General features: G+C 38.0%; 2 protein-coding genes and 1 long non-coding RNA gene across 3 annotated transcripts in view; 2 read left to right on the forward strand and 1 right to left on the reverse strand.

Moving 5' to 3' along the window:
- LOC116595287 overlaps positions 1–285 on the reverse strand; it is a 48,314-nt gene extending 48,029 nt beyond the window's left edge. The window contains exon 1 of the long non-coding RNA XR_004287608.1: positions 243–285. This is a non-coding gene — a long non-coding RNA (uncharacterized LOC116595287). The remainder of the gene's footprint in view (positions 1–242) is intronic.
- MACROD2 (mono-ADP ribosylhydrolase 2) overlaps positions 1–16,859 on the forward strand; it is a 1,971,474-nt gene that overhangs the window by 563,621 nt on the left and 1,390,994 nt on the right. The gene's annotated exons all lie outside the window — the stretch shown is intronic.
- On the forward strand, positions 11,241–13,843 carry LOC116595279 (tryptophan--tRNA ligase, cytoplasmic-like). Its single transcript, XM_032351446.1, has one exon. It carries the CDS (start codon positions 11,358–11,360, stop codon positions 12,786–12,788), a length of 1,431 nt encoding a protein of 476 aa, XP_032207337.1. The 5' UTR covers positions 11,241–11,357; the 3' UTR covers positions 12,789–13,843.

Raw genomic sequence — 16,859 nt, forward strand, 5'->3', positions numbered from 1 at the left:
GATCCAGCCCGGTCTCAGACTCTGTGCTCCATGGGAAGTCTGAGAGTCCCTCTCTCCCTTTACCCCTCTCTCCCACTCAGGTGGGTGCATGTGTTTCCCTCTCTATCTCTAAAATAAATAAATACATCTTTAAAAAATAAAAATTATTAAAAAATAAAATAAAACATCATGCATAAGGCAAGGGACTCTTCCTGGTAGGAAAATTGGAGGAAGCCAATATCATAAGGTGAATTAAGACTTACATGAAAACTGGAAATAAGGAGGAATGACAGAGCACGGTGAAAGACACCATATCTTCTATCAGTAGTAATCAGTAGTTTCATTTTGAAGAATAATAGAGCTATGACTCCCTCACCTCTCAGTTCCAACTAAAGACCTGCAACGAATTATGTTGTTTTTTCAACGGCTCATACTGACTGTCATGCTGTCTTCTTATACAGGAGATACTCAAGTTGGAGGGAAAAAAACTAACTTCTTTTTTTCCCCTTTTCACTCAGTGTAATTGTTACTAGCATTGAATGAGTAACTTCTGTAATAGAAGGCCTCTGTAAATGCAGTAGAATGCTCTTTACATATAGTTCTGTGCTGCACATTTTTATTTTATGGACTGTTGTGAGAAACATGAAAATTGGGATTTTATTTGTCCTAGGCCTCTTATGGAATAAGGTAATAGAATCAGTTCTTTAATGCAGTGTGTAGTTTTAGACTATAATGTAAATTAAATCAACTTGTGATTCAGTGATGCCTTTATTAGTTCTCAAATATTGATTCAAGTAATGATATTAAATTATGTATGGTTGAAAAGATAAGTCTTGCTTCTACCATACTACATGAATGCCATAAAAATGTTTTCCTTTTCTTGCAGTAAAATTAGAAATAGAACATAGGTTAAACACAACTCTCTTCACACCTTGTAATTTCTGATTCTGTAAGTTATGTTGAGTAAAGAAAAGACATTAAGTTGACAATAAACTTTGTTTATAAATATGCCAGATGACTAGGGTAGAGACTGACAGGGTGATCAGTTCTGCCACTGCAATTATTATCTGTTACAAAGATAGCTGAACTAAAAGGGAATTACTTCCTTCCATATATTTTGAGGTGGATTACCATTTGAGACAACACTATGTACTTGGATTACTTTGTAAAGGAATACATGAGAATAGAGTTTTATATTTATTGAGTAAAATTGAAATAATAAGGGATGAAAAGGAAGCTTAATATTCTCATTTAGATTTTAATCATGTTAAACTTTGAGGCTTTTTTCTGAGATGTTATACAATTACTGCTATAAAGTTGGCTATAATTTTATATTCTTTTATATGTATAACAATATTCTTCTGTATTTTTTAGAAGACTATGTATGCATAGATATGTATAGAGTTATTTTAAAGCGGAAACTTCATTTTTTTCTACCTTATTTTGAGTTGATTCATTGAAATTGTTTTCAGGATGGCACTGAAGGAATGTTACCTTTAAAAAGAATGTTTAATTCCTTAAATACTTTTCACAGATAGAAGCATATGCTTATCTTTCCCCTTAAATTGATTAGGGAGGTTGGAAACTATGAGGGCCATGCTGAACTTAGAACATCTGGGTTTTATTCTTTGTTTCATTTGACCTTGGAATGATGCAATGGCTCTTAGATTTTCTTCTCAAAAATAACTCCATTTCTTATTCATTTATATTTTAGTGAGACATTGTGTTTTCTCTTAATCTGACTGACATATCTTTTAATCCTTATTCAAAGTAAAATTTAGATTACTCATATCCTCTCAGAGGAAGAGTGTGAGTGGCAGACAACCACACCTTACTCCCTCCCCAAAGAGATTTAGCCATAAGAAGAGTAAGGTGCACATGGAAAAAAAGGCCACATTGTATAGGATGGAGGATTTCAAAATTTGTTGGACTTTAGTGTTAAGCAGAGAGGCTTGCTGAAAATACAGATTCCAAACTTACTGAACCAGAATTTAGACTCCTAGGGCATGGACAGCTGGTTAATAACCATCAGAGGTGGTAGCATATGAGTCAGGACCTAGCCCAATTTGAAGTAACATATTGGGAAGCTTTCTTGCTAACTTTAATTCTTCCATTATCTGAATCATTTCAAAATTTTGAAGCATGATTTTCCATCTGTCACAGTTTAAGTGACTATTCAATATTGAAATTCCTGGCCCTGGATGGTAGTAAGATTCAGCTGTCCACAGAACTCGGCTTTCTTGAATGTCTCATTTCCTCATGTCCTGTACAGCTGTTTCTTTGTCCTTTCATTTGCCACCTTAATATCTGTTAGCTGCTATTATTTGGGGCTTTTAATACTCCTTCCCATGTTCTTACACTTTTCTGCCTTTTTTCTTTAGCCCTCACAGGCAGTGTTTCTTCTATCTCAAGGGCTTCCTCTGAATCATCCATGATTTGTAGATCACCCTTTGGGAAACACCAAGATTCTAAGAATGTTCATTTCTCTGCCATTAAATGAGCGAAGGAATGGCTGCTGACATTTCCCTCGACATTGGAGGGTGTGTATTAGCTAGATGAGAAAATCGTTGTTGAATGAGGAGTTTTGGGCTATTACTGGCACTTAGCTGGGAAGCTGAAGGCTGAGAAGCTTAATGATTTGCTAGGGCTGTGCAACCCATCATTGTTAAGCCACGATTACAACCTGGAGAATTTGGGTTACTTTTTCAGAGAACATTCTGTTGGATAAACTGGACTTATTATTTGAAGTGTTCCACATCCCTGTAGACCAGAGAGGTAGAATTTATGACAGCATTTTGATCTTTAGAAACTCCACTTAACCCAGAATTACCCTTTAGTTTACTGAACGCACTGGGGAAAAGGGAGCGTTGAGCAAGTATTTAATTAATGAGATTCTGTTGCTTATCTGTAAGGGATATGGTGTGGGGGAATCTTCACTTTTCTTACATGTGATATAAAAATTCCTTTTAATCCTCAAACAACTCTCAGGAAAAAATTGCAGAATTAAAATAGAAGTTCTTGAGATTTGTTCTTAAGTATAGATTTAGAAAAAGTATACTGGAATTTGATGACTTGTAGAGAAAGTTTATGAGGAAGGTTAGAATTTTTATATTTATTAAAATTAAATACATGTGTGCATTTTGAAATCAAGCTTTTATTTTTATTTTTTTTCTATACATTTATAGAGAGATTTCCTTAGAATAAAAATGGGTGGGGCACCTGGGTGGCTCAGTGGGTTAAGCCTCTGCCTTTGGCCCAGGTCATGATCTCAGAGTCCTGGGATCAAGCCCCGCATCGGCTCTCTGCTCAGCGGGGAGCCTGCTTCCCCCCTCTTTCTCTGCCTGCCTCTCTGCCTACTTGTGATCTCTGTGTGTCAAATAAATAAATAAAATCTTAAAAAAAAATGGATATGTTGTTCCTTGGTTGGTATTCTGCATTACAGAGTTGGGATTCTACCCCTTCAATTAGAATTTGGGAGAATGTCAAAGCCAAGCTTGGTCCAAGAGGTATATGTGAGCTCTAGGTCCACTGCTTTGACAGCGAAAAATCAGGGTGTCAAATATATACTTACTCAACATTTCCTGTGAGCGAAGTTACTATGAAAGGCACTTTATATACTTCCATTTAACAGCTAGAGAATTAACAGCTTTAGGAGCCCATGTGTTCTGGACAAGAAAACTGAGGTTCTGAGATGTTAAGTAACTTATCCAGTGTGGAACTGAGATCCTAAATCAGGTTCATCCCACCCCAAAACACATAGTCCTCGTGTTCCTAAAAGGAGCGCATATACCCTGCATTTCATCAAGTGTCAGCACCACAGACAGGACTTGGAAATGACATGGACACCTTCTGTTACATACACAAAGCTCTGCCTACATCATGTACTAGCTTACACGACTGCAAAGGCCCAAATACAAACTGTGGGCACATATCCCTTTGTTAGCACATTTTCTCTTGCATGGTTATTCACTGTGAGGATGTGATGGGTTGGGACTGTGGGTAGAAGCTGCTGCAATTAGTTTTGCCTCAGGTAGAATGCTGACATCAGTTGTAATGAGATTAAAATCTTCTACTCAGCTGTTACTTGAAATATTCTGTTGTGTTCTCATCCAACTGTTTTAACTAATTGAAGTGACTTAACCATATAATTATTTTCAAATGTTTACAATTACTTTTAGATAAATATAAATGAATGTTTGCCTGCATATTAACAGCAAAGGGAATAATTTGGTGTCTTCACCCAAATAGTCTAAACCTCCTAAGGAAACATCAGAATGTATCAGTGGAATTCAAATGACATAAATAGCATTCTTAATACTAAATGAAATATTACTTTCAGTTCCACTAGGATGGAGTAGCCCCATTCCTGCCAAATACTCCCACTTACAACTAAAATCCTCTAAAATATAACAAGACAAACAAACACAGGAGCTCTTTGAAAGATCAGACAAGAAGGTGAGCTGCCTCAGGATTTGAGGAATATAGCAGTGAGTTCCTTGGATTTCTTTACTGTTTCTCATATCTCCTGGATACTCCAGAAGTTTCCCGTCCTGGACCATCAACAGACACAAACCCAAAAAGCTCCAGGAAAATTCTTGTTTCCCTTAGCTAGAGGACCAAGAAAAGACCTACCAACAACAACAACGACTACGACGAGGACGAATTGGTAATATCTGCCAAATATGAAAAAAAAACATACCTTTTCCTTTACATGGTTTCAGGGGTACTGAGCAGGAAATTGATTTTCCCCCATGTCCACTAATTGCTGATACTATTAGACTGTAATGAGGTACATGTGTATATTGTATCACATATATAGAGGAGACACTAAGAAAGTGATAGAAGGAAATACACTGAAAAAAATAAACCCGCTATAAATAAATCAAGAAAGAAACCTTAAAAGTGATCAAAGAAACACAAAACAGAAAGCAAGTTATAAAATGACAGACTTAAGCCCTAATATCAATAAATTACTTTAATTATAAATAGTCTATAGAAATGCAAGGAACCCAGAATAGTTGAAACAATCTTAAAAAGGAAGAACAAAGTTGAGTACTTAAACTTTCCAATTTCAAAATTTATTACACTAGTATAGGGATAAATATATAGACCAATGAAATGAAATTGATAGTTCAGCCAAGGCTATTCAATGGGGAAAGAATAAGCTTTAATAAATGGTATTGGGACAACTGGATATCCACATGTGGAGGAATAAAGGTAAAACCTCTTCCTTAAACCTTACATGAAAGTTGACTCCAAATGGATCATAGATCTTAAATGTAAGAATGAAAGCTATAAAACTCTTAGAAGAAATCATAGCTACAAAATTTGTGACCTGTGTTAGGCAATGAATTCTTAGATGTGACACCAAAAGCCTAAGCAACAAAAGAAAAGACAGATACACATGACTTCATCAAAATTTAAAACTTTTGCTTCAATCACACCACAAAGAAAGTGAAAACCAACTCACAGAATAGGATAAAATAATAAAAATAAGACAGCGGGTGAGGGTTCTGAATATGTACACACGCCCACCCACACCCACACACCCACATACAACTCTTCAGTGAAGTTATTTAAATGACCAGTAAGAATATGAAAAGATGCTCAACATTGTTAGCCATCAGAGAAATGTAAATCAAAACCATAATAAGATTCTGCTTCTTATCCACTAGGATAGATAGCTATTATCAAAAAATAGATAATAACAATTGCTGACTAGGATATGGAGAAATTAAAACCATCATATGTTACTGATGGGAATCTAAGAATGGTGTGCCTAGTTTGGAAAATGGTATGGCAGTCTCTCAAATTGCAAAACATTATAATTCTATTCATAGGTATAAACCCAAGGAATAAAAAGACATATATTAATACAATAACTTATATATGAATGTTCATAACAACATTATTTGTAGTAGATACCAAAATGGAAATAGTTCAAGCATCCATCAGCCAATGAATGGATTAAAAATTTTATATGCAGAAAATGGAAAAGTTTATCCATAAAAAGGAAGTAAGTACTGAATCTTGTAAGATGGATTAACTTTGGAAACCTTATGCTGAGTGAAAAAAGCTAGTCATAAAAGATTACATATTGTATAATTCCATTTCTATGAAATGTTCCAAAATAGGCAAATCTATAGGTACAATCAGCTGATTTCCTAGGACTGGTGTTGGGGTAGGGTAGTTAGGATTGAGGTGGGAGTTGAAAGAAAACAGAGAGTGAATACTAGGGGTAGGGGTTTCTTCAGGAGATGAAGTAAGTATTCAAAAACTGATCATGACAGTGGTTGACACGCCTATGAATATACAAAAGCCACTGAAGCGTAGACTTTAAATGAGCCAGTTGTATCACGTGAATCATAAAACTGCTAAAAATGTAAGTTGTCTATATAAAACAAATAAAAAACAGATTCTGGCAAAGTGAATAAAAAACATGATCCAATAGTATGCTGCCTGCAAGAAATTCACTTTAAATATAGCAACAGAGGTTAGTTGAACATAAAAGGATAGAAAGGATAAAAAGGATAAAAGGATAGAAAAGACGTACAATGCAAACAGTGTTTAACAAATAGTTGTTATATTAATATTGGATATAGTAGACTTTAGAGTAAAGAATATTATTAGAGACAGAGACGTTACTTAATTAAACAGAGATCAGTCTATTAGGAAGACATAGCTATAGTAAATGTATACTCATCAAACAACAGTGCCTAAAAATACAGGAAACAAAATGAAATATTACATGTCTCAGTTTAGTTCTTTAAACCTACTGCAACTATAATGATTGTTTTTTAATTACAACATAAATTTAAATCTAACATTTGTGCTAAGTCTAATTACTAAAAGAGCTGCCTCTGTCTTTTTACTCTTAAAATACAAGATTGTATTACATATTGAAATGTGTGTGTGTGTGTGTGTGTGGTCTTCGTGTATTTACACAAGATAGACAAAGCCTATGATTCTGTAATCATAGAATTTAGGGCTACATGGTAATTTTTCAAGCTTCCTTCTTTTATGACACAGAAGCACAGATTCACAAAAGTGTAAAGTCAGTTTAATTCCATAAATATATACTAGTAATATTCTGATGCTCTAAAACCTTGTATCTGTTCCAAAGTGACTTTTTTTTTTTTTTACTAATTGATATGACTGAGAAAGATCTCTTCTTAAAGAGAAAGTATGAACTTTAGAAGTAAAGGCAAATTTCAATATTTATTTTTGGGAGCAGTAAACTACCTGCTAGGAATATTTATCAAATGGAGGTATAATTGCCTGCTATCTCCCTGAACCTTATTAAGTATAATAATTGTGTTTTTTGAGTTTGCTTTTCTTAAGGGATATAAATTAAACATTCTAACAGCTTATTTTTTCCCCAATGGATAATATAATATATAAATGTAATTTAGACAAATAAAGAATTGTACTTTATATAAATAAATAGGTGATAGCATCTGGTAATGTTAATACATGATCTATATAAATCCTATCCTGTAGAATAAATAACCTCTAAAACAGTCAGCTATGGGAGAGGATAAAGCTAGTATGCTTAGATAGCTCCTTCCAGAGCCACCATACCTCATTTTCTCATTGTTGGTTAGATTTTTGGTTAGAAATTTTATACACCTAGATTATATACTCAAATCTATTTACTTGATTTATTAGTTTCAAGCATTACCTCTTAACCTTTCTGTATGCAAAATTGGAATGTCAGCACATTTATACTTTTCTACTTGTTCTTCTGTTTTTTTTTAAACCTATATTATTATTTCTAAAAGTTTTAAGGCTTATCCTATTTGTATATTTTATAAATGTAATTTCAACAATTTTTTTTTTTTTAGTTATGTATGTTAAACAGATTTAAGGCTGACCTCCAAAGCTTTTACAACAAATCCTCCGTTTTATAAGTTGACCAGGGTGATTTCCAAATATGTAAGTCGTGCATAATTTGTAGATCCCTTTGGGGAGTACCAAGATTCTCAGAGGTTTTACTTGTGTCATCATGTGAAGACAATAATGGCTGGTACCAGTTCCCTTCTCTGCCACTCTGGTGTCGAATAGGGTTCTAGGACCCACCTAATGCTGCACTTTGGAGCTTTTCCTTTTCTTTATTTATTCACACTTCTCTTTGTTTTGATCTCCTAAATATGAAAATATTTTAGTAGCCTGTGTATTTATGTGTTAAGTATTCTAGCTCTACTACTTAGTTCTTAATAATTAATATTTACCTGTGCTTTTTGACCAGCCAGATATTTCAAGCAGGAGAGGAGAAGCCCTTACTATCTGTTTTAAAGAGCCCTCTCTAGAGAGTTTTAAAAAACAAGGGATTGTTAGGATGAAAGGCAGTTTTGACACGTTACAAGAAAATGGTGAGTTTGGTGGTGATGCTAGGCAGGAAAAATTGTTTGCTATTCACAATTTGTTGCTTGAAAGTGGACAGCTATGCTTAATGTACAGACACACACACATACTTATACACTGATATGTAGGAGATGAAAATGGGATCAAAAACTGACCTCTGGAATATTCAGATGCAAGCAGCATTCTGTGGCTGCCTCCCCAGGTGATCTAGAGACTGATAGAGGAAGTGCAGCGTACCTCAGGGATCCAGTAGTGTAACAGGGAAAAATAGGACAATTTCAAACGTCACAACTCCTTCTATGAATGATAACCATCTAACTTTATTATTTAAGTGATAAAATTCATCCTACACTTGACTGTCATAAATGTGATTTTCTTGAGAATACTGTTATATAATATGTTTTGCACCCTCCAGTAGACCCGTGGGCATCAGAGTGGGTCATATTTTGTCTAACCTATGTCACTGACCACTTTTCGGCAGTATTGATTTCTGGTGAATACCAACCAACACTTATTTTAGCACTAATTGCACGGAGTCATTTATTTACAGTTTTTATATAACAGCAAACTAATAAAATATATTGAATTTTAAATTTCTTTACCTCTTATTCTTTCTCATCTTATGAATAAACTTTAGAGTTTGACCTTATTAACCTACAAGGAATCTCAGAAACAATTTCCATGAAATAAAGTTTGATTTATTTTCATTCATCTGAAATACCAGGAACTTTAACAGATGGACTGTCAGATTCAAATGAAGTTTTATTGCTTTATGGTAATATGTGGTAATTAAGATATTGTCCACATAGATTAACACCTAGACCCTGGGAGTCTTGCATCTAGTGTGGCATCTAGGTAGAGGTATCTGGTAAATTTTTAATACTGCGTGTAGGCCAAGGGACATCTCTATTATAATTTTGTATAAATTATATATGAGGGATTGTTTATAATCTAAGATGATATTATTCAAAAGCATTTTATTAGATTTATTTTTGGAGTTGAAACCTGATTAGAAAACTGCCATTTTCAAATTGTTCTTTTTAAATGTCTTGACCTTTGAGACAGTTTAGTTCAGTTATAAACTCTCTTATGATTGTGGATTAGAAACTGCTATAAGCTTGGGCCAATATTTGAAATAATTGCTGAAAGACCTTTTATTATCCTTACATTTTATATTTTTGTGGACTTTTGAATTTTAACAAAGTGATCTTGATTCCTATGTTAGATTTTGGGGCTGAGTATGGAAATTTTCTATTTTTATTTTTAATACACCACAGGATTTCTCCAGGTATTTTCATTGCACATTTCAGATGGTAAGCTTTTTATTTGCTTTTCCTAATAGCTAAGAAATCATCTAAATCTTGATGGTATTATTATTGTTTCAGTTTGCAAGGGTTCTACTTATAAATACTGTATTGATGAAGAAGGAATGCCATGTTGAACACATCAAACAGTTCATGTGGGTTACTTGAAAATGACGAATCAAAAGCTGTCATGTAATAGAAAAAATACACTTTGAAACATAATCTCTAGTGATGTATTTTCTCTACTACAGGTTAAACTGCCCTCCTCATGTCATGCATAAAGAATGAACTTTACAGTCAGTTTAAAAAGCTGAAATAATTGGGATGAGAAACATAAAATGCCCAAGAAATTATTCTGATGAGAATTGCAAGTCTAGGTCAAGAAAGTAAATAAGCCAGAATGTGAAGCATGATCTTTTTTATTTATTCTTTTTTAACTTTAACAGTCCTTAGCCATAATTGACAATTTACTGGTTTTAACAGGAAACAAACATTACTCTACTGCCATCTGGACATTCTGAATAGAACCTATGCCTCTGGATGAGGGAAGGCATAATGATTAGATAGATATTTTGGCAGAAAACTCCTTTTTTTAATGTCTTGGGATTTGGGATGTAAAACCAATGGCCATAATTTTGAAACATCTGTTCTTTTCATGATCTCCTCCACATGGAAAGAGATTAGGAAATGGAGTGTCCTCAGGTATCTTTGTTGCAGCAATCAAAAATTTTCACTTTGTCCAAATACATAAATGGAGTTAAATTCACTTCTTAGTACACCCTGTTACACCAAACATGTAGCTTTATTTTTTTCTGAATTCAACATTGTCATGTTTAATTTAGTGTATTTATTGTTATATGCATCCATCTACTTCCACAAAGGAGGTAAGTGATTTTACACTAAAAAGAAATAGGTATAATAAAAACAGTAACGTTCACTAAGTAATGCATGATAGCAAAGGATGATCAAACCAACACATATCTGTCAGTTATAATAACTGTAGTTGACTATAAAAATTGGATCTGTATATTCCAGCCCCAGGCCATCTTCCTACTGTTTAAAATTGGTGTCCATTTATCTTTTGGATGCATTTCCCACTTGTGGAAATAAAAGGAAGTGAGAATGTCAGTGAATCTAACACTCTGGACTCCAAAAATGTGATGAATTTAAAAATGAATGGGTCTTGGGGCGCCTGGGTGGCTCAGTGGGTTAAGCCTCTGCCTTCGGCTTAGGTCATGATCCCAGGGGCCTGGGATCGAGTCCCTCATTGGGCTCTCTGCTCAGCAGGGAGCCTGCTTCTCCTCATCTCTCTCTCTCTGTCTGTCTCTCTGCCTATTTGTGATCTCTCTCTCTGTCAAATAAAAAAAAAAAAAAATGAATGGGTCTCTTCTCACTTTTTGTCTGAGTCTCTTGGCTTCCTATCTTGTCTCTATCCTCTTGAATTCTTTCCTCCCCTTTAGGCTAGGAGATTCTGCAGGAAGCCTTTCTCTGGATCTATTGCCTTTCAGGTTCTTTCCAACTCTCTCCCTTGGGATTACACTATATTCTGTCTGTTCTAGCATTCTTTTGTCTCACTTTAAAACTCTTGGAGGCCCAGGCGGCCGCCCGTGGCTGAGCCGGCTGCACTGAAGGGCCCGGCTGGGCCGTTTTGTCTGGACCACGGAGCAGCTCTTCCAGCCTCTTAGTCAGCTGCCGACCTAGGTCCCAGAGATGGCCGACGTGCCCAACGGTGAGCAGGGGTGTGCCTCCCCGCTGGAACTGTTCAACAGAATAGCTGCCCAGGGGGAGCTCGTGAGGTCCCTCAAAGCGGGAAAGGCGTCAAAGGAGGAAATCGATTCTGCAGTGAAGATGTTGTTATCATTGAAAATGAGCTACAAAGCGGCGGTGGGGGAGGACTACAAGGCCGACTGCCCTCCAGAGAACTCAGCACCTGAGAGCGATAGTGGCCTGGGATCCGCAGAAGCTGAGGAGGATTTTGTGGACCCGTGGACAGTCCAGACGAGCAGCGCCAAGGGCATTGACTATGACAAGCTCATTGTTCGGTTCGGAAGCAGTAAAATTGACAAGGAGCTGGTAAACCGGATAGAGCGAGCCACGGGCCAGAAACCACACCGCTTCCTGTGCAGAGGCATCTTCTTCTCACACAGAGATATGAACCAGATTCTCGATGCCTACGAGAATAAGAAGCCGTTTTATCTGTACACGGGCAGGGGCCCCTCTTCTGAAGCAATGCATGTAGGTCATCTCATCCCGTTTATCTTCACAAAGTGGCTGCAGGATGTGTTCAACGTGCCCTTGGTCATCCAGATGACGGATGATGAGAAGTACCTGTGGAAAGACCTGACCCTGGACCAGGCCTACGGCTACGCCGTGGAGAACGCCAAGGACATCATTGCCTGCGGCTTTGACATCAACAAGACTTTCATCTTCTCTGACCTGGACTACATGGGGATGAGCCCGGGCTTCTACAAGAACGTGGTGAAGATTCAGAAGCACGTTACCTTCAACCAAGTGAAAGGCATTTTCGGTTTCACCGACAGTGACTCCATCGGGAAGATCAGCTTTCCCGCCATCCAGGCTGCCCCCTCCTTCAGCAACTCCTTCCCTCAGATCTTCCGAGACAGGACGGACATCCAGTGCCTCATCCCCTGTGCCATCGACCAGGATCCATACTTCAGGATGACAAGAGACGTCGCCCCCAGGATCGGCTACCCTAAACCAGCCCTGCTGCACTCCACCTTCTTCCCCACTCTGCAGGGGGCCCAGACCAAGATGAGCGCCAGCGACCCCAACTCCTCCATCTTCCTCACGGACACCGCCAAGCAGATCAAGACCAAGGTCAACAAGCATGCGTTTTCTGGAGGCAGAGACACCGTCGAGGAGCACAGGCAGTTCGGAGGCAACTGTGACGTGGACGTGTCCTTCATGTACCTGACCTTCTTCCTCGAGGACGATGACAAGCTCGAGCAGATCAGGAAGGACTACACCAGCGGCGACATGCTCACTGGCGAGCTCAAGAAGACGCTCATAGAGGTTCTGCAGCCCTTGATTGCCGAGCACCAGGCCAGGTGCAAGGAGGTCATGGACGAGATAGTGAAAGAGTTCATGACCCCCCGGAAGCTGTCCTACGACTTCCAGTAACACCCCTTTTATATGTGCTTATAAAGGATGTAATTTACCAATAATTCCAGCCCAATCAGATCAGCACTACCCATAGGCTCTGTCACACGGTAATTACTGGATGGTATCTGGAAGCCCTGTGTGTGTCTGTGCCGTTTTTTTCCCATGACGTCCCCCTTTCTGTCTCTCGTGGGCCAAACCCTTGGGGTCACTGGGTGCCGGCTAACGTTCCATGGTCAGTCCAGCTGGAGTCTCTCCCGCAGAGCAGACCCCCATGTGGGACCTTTGGCTCCGTGTCCACAGGCCAGCCTGTCAGGTCCATAGGACAGCTGCTGGTCGCCACACACTCTTCAGACCTGCTCTCTGAAGGAGCGTGGTGTCTGTCTGCATCCCTGAATCAAAACGCATTAGCATCAATTAAAGTGTGCTTTGAAAAGTCTACGAGCGGCAGTGTGGTGGGCACAGGTGTAATTCAGGCCGTGCCCAAGGGAATTTAGAAGAAGACTTGCCGACTGAAAGCTTTGCGAGACGTTTGGCTACAAGAGCTCCCAGCTTGAAAGCTGCTTTCCACATTGAATTTTGGCCCACGTTGGCCGGGCTTTATTGAATTGAGTCTTCTGTGGGCGAGACTCCAGTTCCCCTACCACACTCCAGACCGTGCATGCACCCGCTCCAAGAATCATGCTTTTCCCCAATGTGCTAACACTCCGTCCACCAAGCAATCCCTGACACTCTGCCCTGAAAGCCAAGGGCCGCTTCGTGCTGGTCGTGCCAGATGCTGAGGGCTCTGTTGTCTTTGCAGATGCTTTTGTTTTGACACTTGACTGGCGTGGAAGTCTTTCTGCACAGAGCAGTGCCCCGGGCCAGGTGGACGTAGCTAGAAAGTGCGCGGCAGCGCTCCAGGCCCCGAGCAGCCTGTCCCCGGGAGGCTTGGTAAACCGTGCACCCTGTGTAGTTTGGAAAAGCGTAAGACCTATCTCAGGGAAGGCCCAGGCTTGAGGGGTCTGTGCTTTCTGGAGATGCGGGGTCCACTCCCTCATGCCGCTCATTGGCGTGAATAAACTTCCTTCAGTCCTAAAAAAAAAAAAAAACTCTTGGAAAAATTTGTTGCCACTTACATCATTTTGATCATTTCTGTTCTGTGCTTTGCAAGCCTTGTGTCTACCCATACCTCCTAAATCAGATTTCCCGTGGACCTCATCATTGACCTAGAATGAGCCAGGACCTACAGTTACAACCTTCCTTGGACTAAATTATCCAATCTATGGACCTTCTCAATACACGTCTAGTATAGAATTAAGCTCAATTCTGTCCCCACTTTTCAAGGCTTCTAATTTATTTTCCACTAGCATCTCCCCCTGGATTGTTCCCTCCTCCTCTGCCTGTATCTCTGATGGGTAGCATAAAGCTAGGATATGTTAGTCTCTTACAGGAGTAAAATCTTTGCACAAGCTTCCAGGAAGCCAAGTACAAGAGTGTAGTGAAAACAAACAGAGTGTAGTGAAAACAAATACAGCAATTTGCAGGGCAGAAAGCAACCCCTCCAAAAAGGAAATCAGAATCTTTTCAGAGATTTAAGGAAAACTCTTCATTATTCCAGAATGTCATGTATGTAAAGGTTAAAAATTATGGGCACAACAACACACCTATTAGAATGCCTAATTTTTGGAAAGAGTTATTTATTTATTTGAGAAAGAGAGTACACCTGTGCACAGAGGGAAGGGGCAGAGGGATAGAGAGTCTGAAGCAGACTGTGAAGAGCCCTATGCGGGGCTTGATCTCATGATCCTGAGATCATGACCCTGAGATAATGACCCTGAGATCATGACCTGAGCCGAAACCAAGAGTCACTTAACCAACTGTGCCACCCAGCTACCCCACAGAATGGCTAGAAGTTTTAAATGCTGCAACACCAAATGCTGGTGAGAATGCAGAGAAACTGGTTCTTTCTCATCATTGTTGATAAGAATGTAAAATGGCACAACCTTCTATAAAGGAGGTTGACAGTTTTTTAAGTTAGAATTTTGATGTTGAGATAATTATAGATTTATATTTAGTTATAAGGAATAATAGAGATTCTGTATGTGCTTTACACAGTTACCCCCCAATGGTGTTACATTTCAGAGCTACAATACAATACCAGTTCTATAATTTCTCTTTGGTTCTTTTTTATACATTTATTTATTTCAGAGAAGTTCTAATTTTTCATTTAAAAAGCTATGGTACAGTATCATTGCCAGGATATTGACACTGACAGTCAAGATAAAGAACACTTCTGTCATCACAAGGATCCCTCATGATTCCCTTTTGCAGTCACACTCACTTCCCTCTCATCATACTACCTCCCTAACCCTCTTGTCATTTCAAGAATGTTTTATAAATGGAATAATATAGTGTATACCGTTGGTATTGGCTTTCCCTATCAAGATATTTCTTTAGAATTTCATTTAGGTTGTTGCATGTATCAGTAATTCCTTTGTATTGCTGAGTAGGATTCCATGGTATGGATTTGCCAAGTTTGTCTTACCATTTACCTACTGAAGGACATCTGTGTTGTTTCTAGTTTTTGCTGTTATTAATATAGCTACTATAAACATTCATGTACAGGTTTTTGTGTCAACAAAAGTCTTCGTTTCTCTGGGTTATACCCCAAGAGTGTAGCTGCTGGATCATATGATGGTTGTATGTTTACTTTTTTAAGAAACGGCAAGAATATTTTTCACTGTGACTGTAACATTTTACATTTCCTATTAGCAATGCATGAGTGATCCAGTGTCTCTGTGTCATCACCAGCATTTGTGTTGAATATATATATGTATATGCACATATACATATATATAAAGATAGATAGATAGATAGGCATTTGATATCTCATTTTGGCTTTAATTTGTGTTTTTTCATGGCTGATTTTTTCATGGCTGATTTGCTCATTTGCCATTAGTCTGTCATCTTCAATGAAATGTCTCTTTACATCATTTGCCCATTTTCTAATAGAATTTTTTATTTAGTTTTGAAAATTCTTTGCATATTATAGCTACTACTGTTTCTTTCATTTAATAGTTTTGTTTGTTTGTTTTGGTGGGGGGGGTCAAGAATCCTTTGGCATATTTGTGTGGGTCTACCTTTGGGTTCTTTATCCTTTCTGTTCCACTGTAATCAATAAGTATATACCTCCACCAATAGTGCTCAGTCTTGTTTACAGTACTATATAACTTTCCACAGTCAACAGGTACTGTCATTTTATCAGTTTGAGTAAAGCATAGAAATCTTACTTTTACATCTTCCTTACAAATCTCCCTTTTACGTCTCTTTGCCTTCCTATATTTACAGTATCATTATCTTAAACATTTTATCTATATACATTTAAAACCATGTTAGGGGGACACCTGGGTGGCTCAGTTGGTTAAGCAGCTGCCTTCGGCTCAGGTCATGATCCCAGCGTCCTGGGATCGAGTCCCACATCGGGCTCCTTGCTCGGCAGGGAGTCTGCTTCTCCCTCTGCCTCTGCCTGCCATTCTGTCTGCCTGTGTTCACGCTCTCTCTCTCTCTGACAAAAAAAAAAAAAAAAAAAAAAAAAAACTTAAAAAAAAAAAATAAAACCATGTTAGGGTTTGCAATTTTTTAACCATAATATATAATTTAGAAAACTCAGGAGGAGAAGGAAATCCTATTGTTTTTACCCATACTTTTTCTTGCCGTGTTTCTCTTCCCTTCCTGGTCTTCCAGTGTTTTTTATTTATTTATTTTTTTTTTTTTTGTTGTTGTTGTTTTCTATCATTTCTGTTTAGAGAACGCTGGTGACAAATTCTCATAGTTTTTCTTAATCTGAGAATGTATTGATTTTTCCAGCATTCTTGAAGAATATTTTTACTAAATACGAGATTCTGGGTCAGTTCTTTGATCACTTAAGATAAACTGTGGCACTTCTTTCTAGACTCCCTGATTTAAATGAAAAAATCCACTGTCATTTGAATTATATTTTCCACTGTAACTAGGTATTGTTTTCCTATGCTGCTGCTTTCAAGATTTTTTCCCCCCCTATGGTCTTTATTTATCAGGAGTTTAAGTATAATATATATGGCATAGATTCTT

This window comes from Mustela erminea, chromosome 7 (assembly GCF_009829155.1).
Source record: "Mustela erminea isolate mMusErm1 chromosome 7, mMusErm1.Pri, whole genome shotgun sequence".
NCBI lineage: Eukaryota > Metazoa > Chordata > Mammalia > Carnivora > Mustelidae > Mustela > Mustela erminea.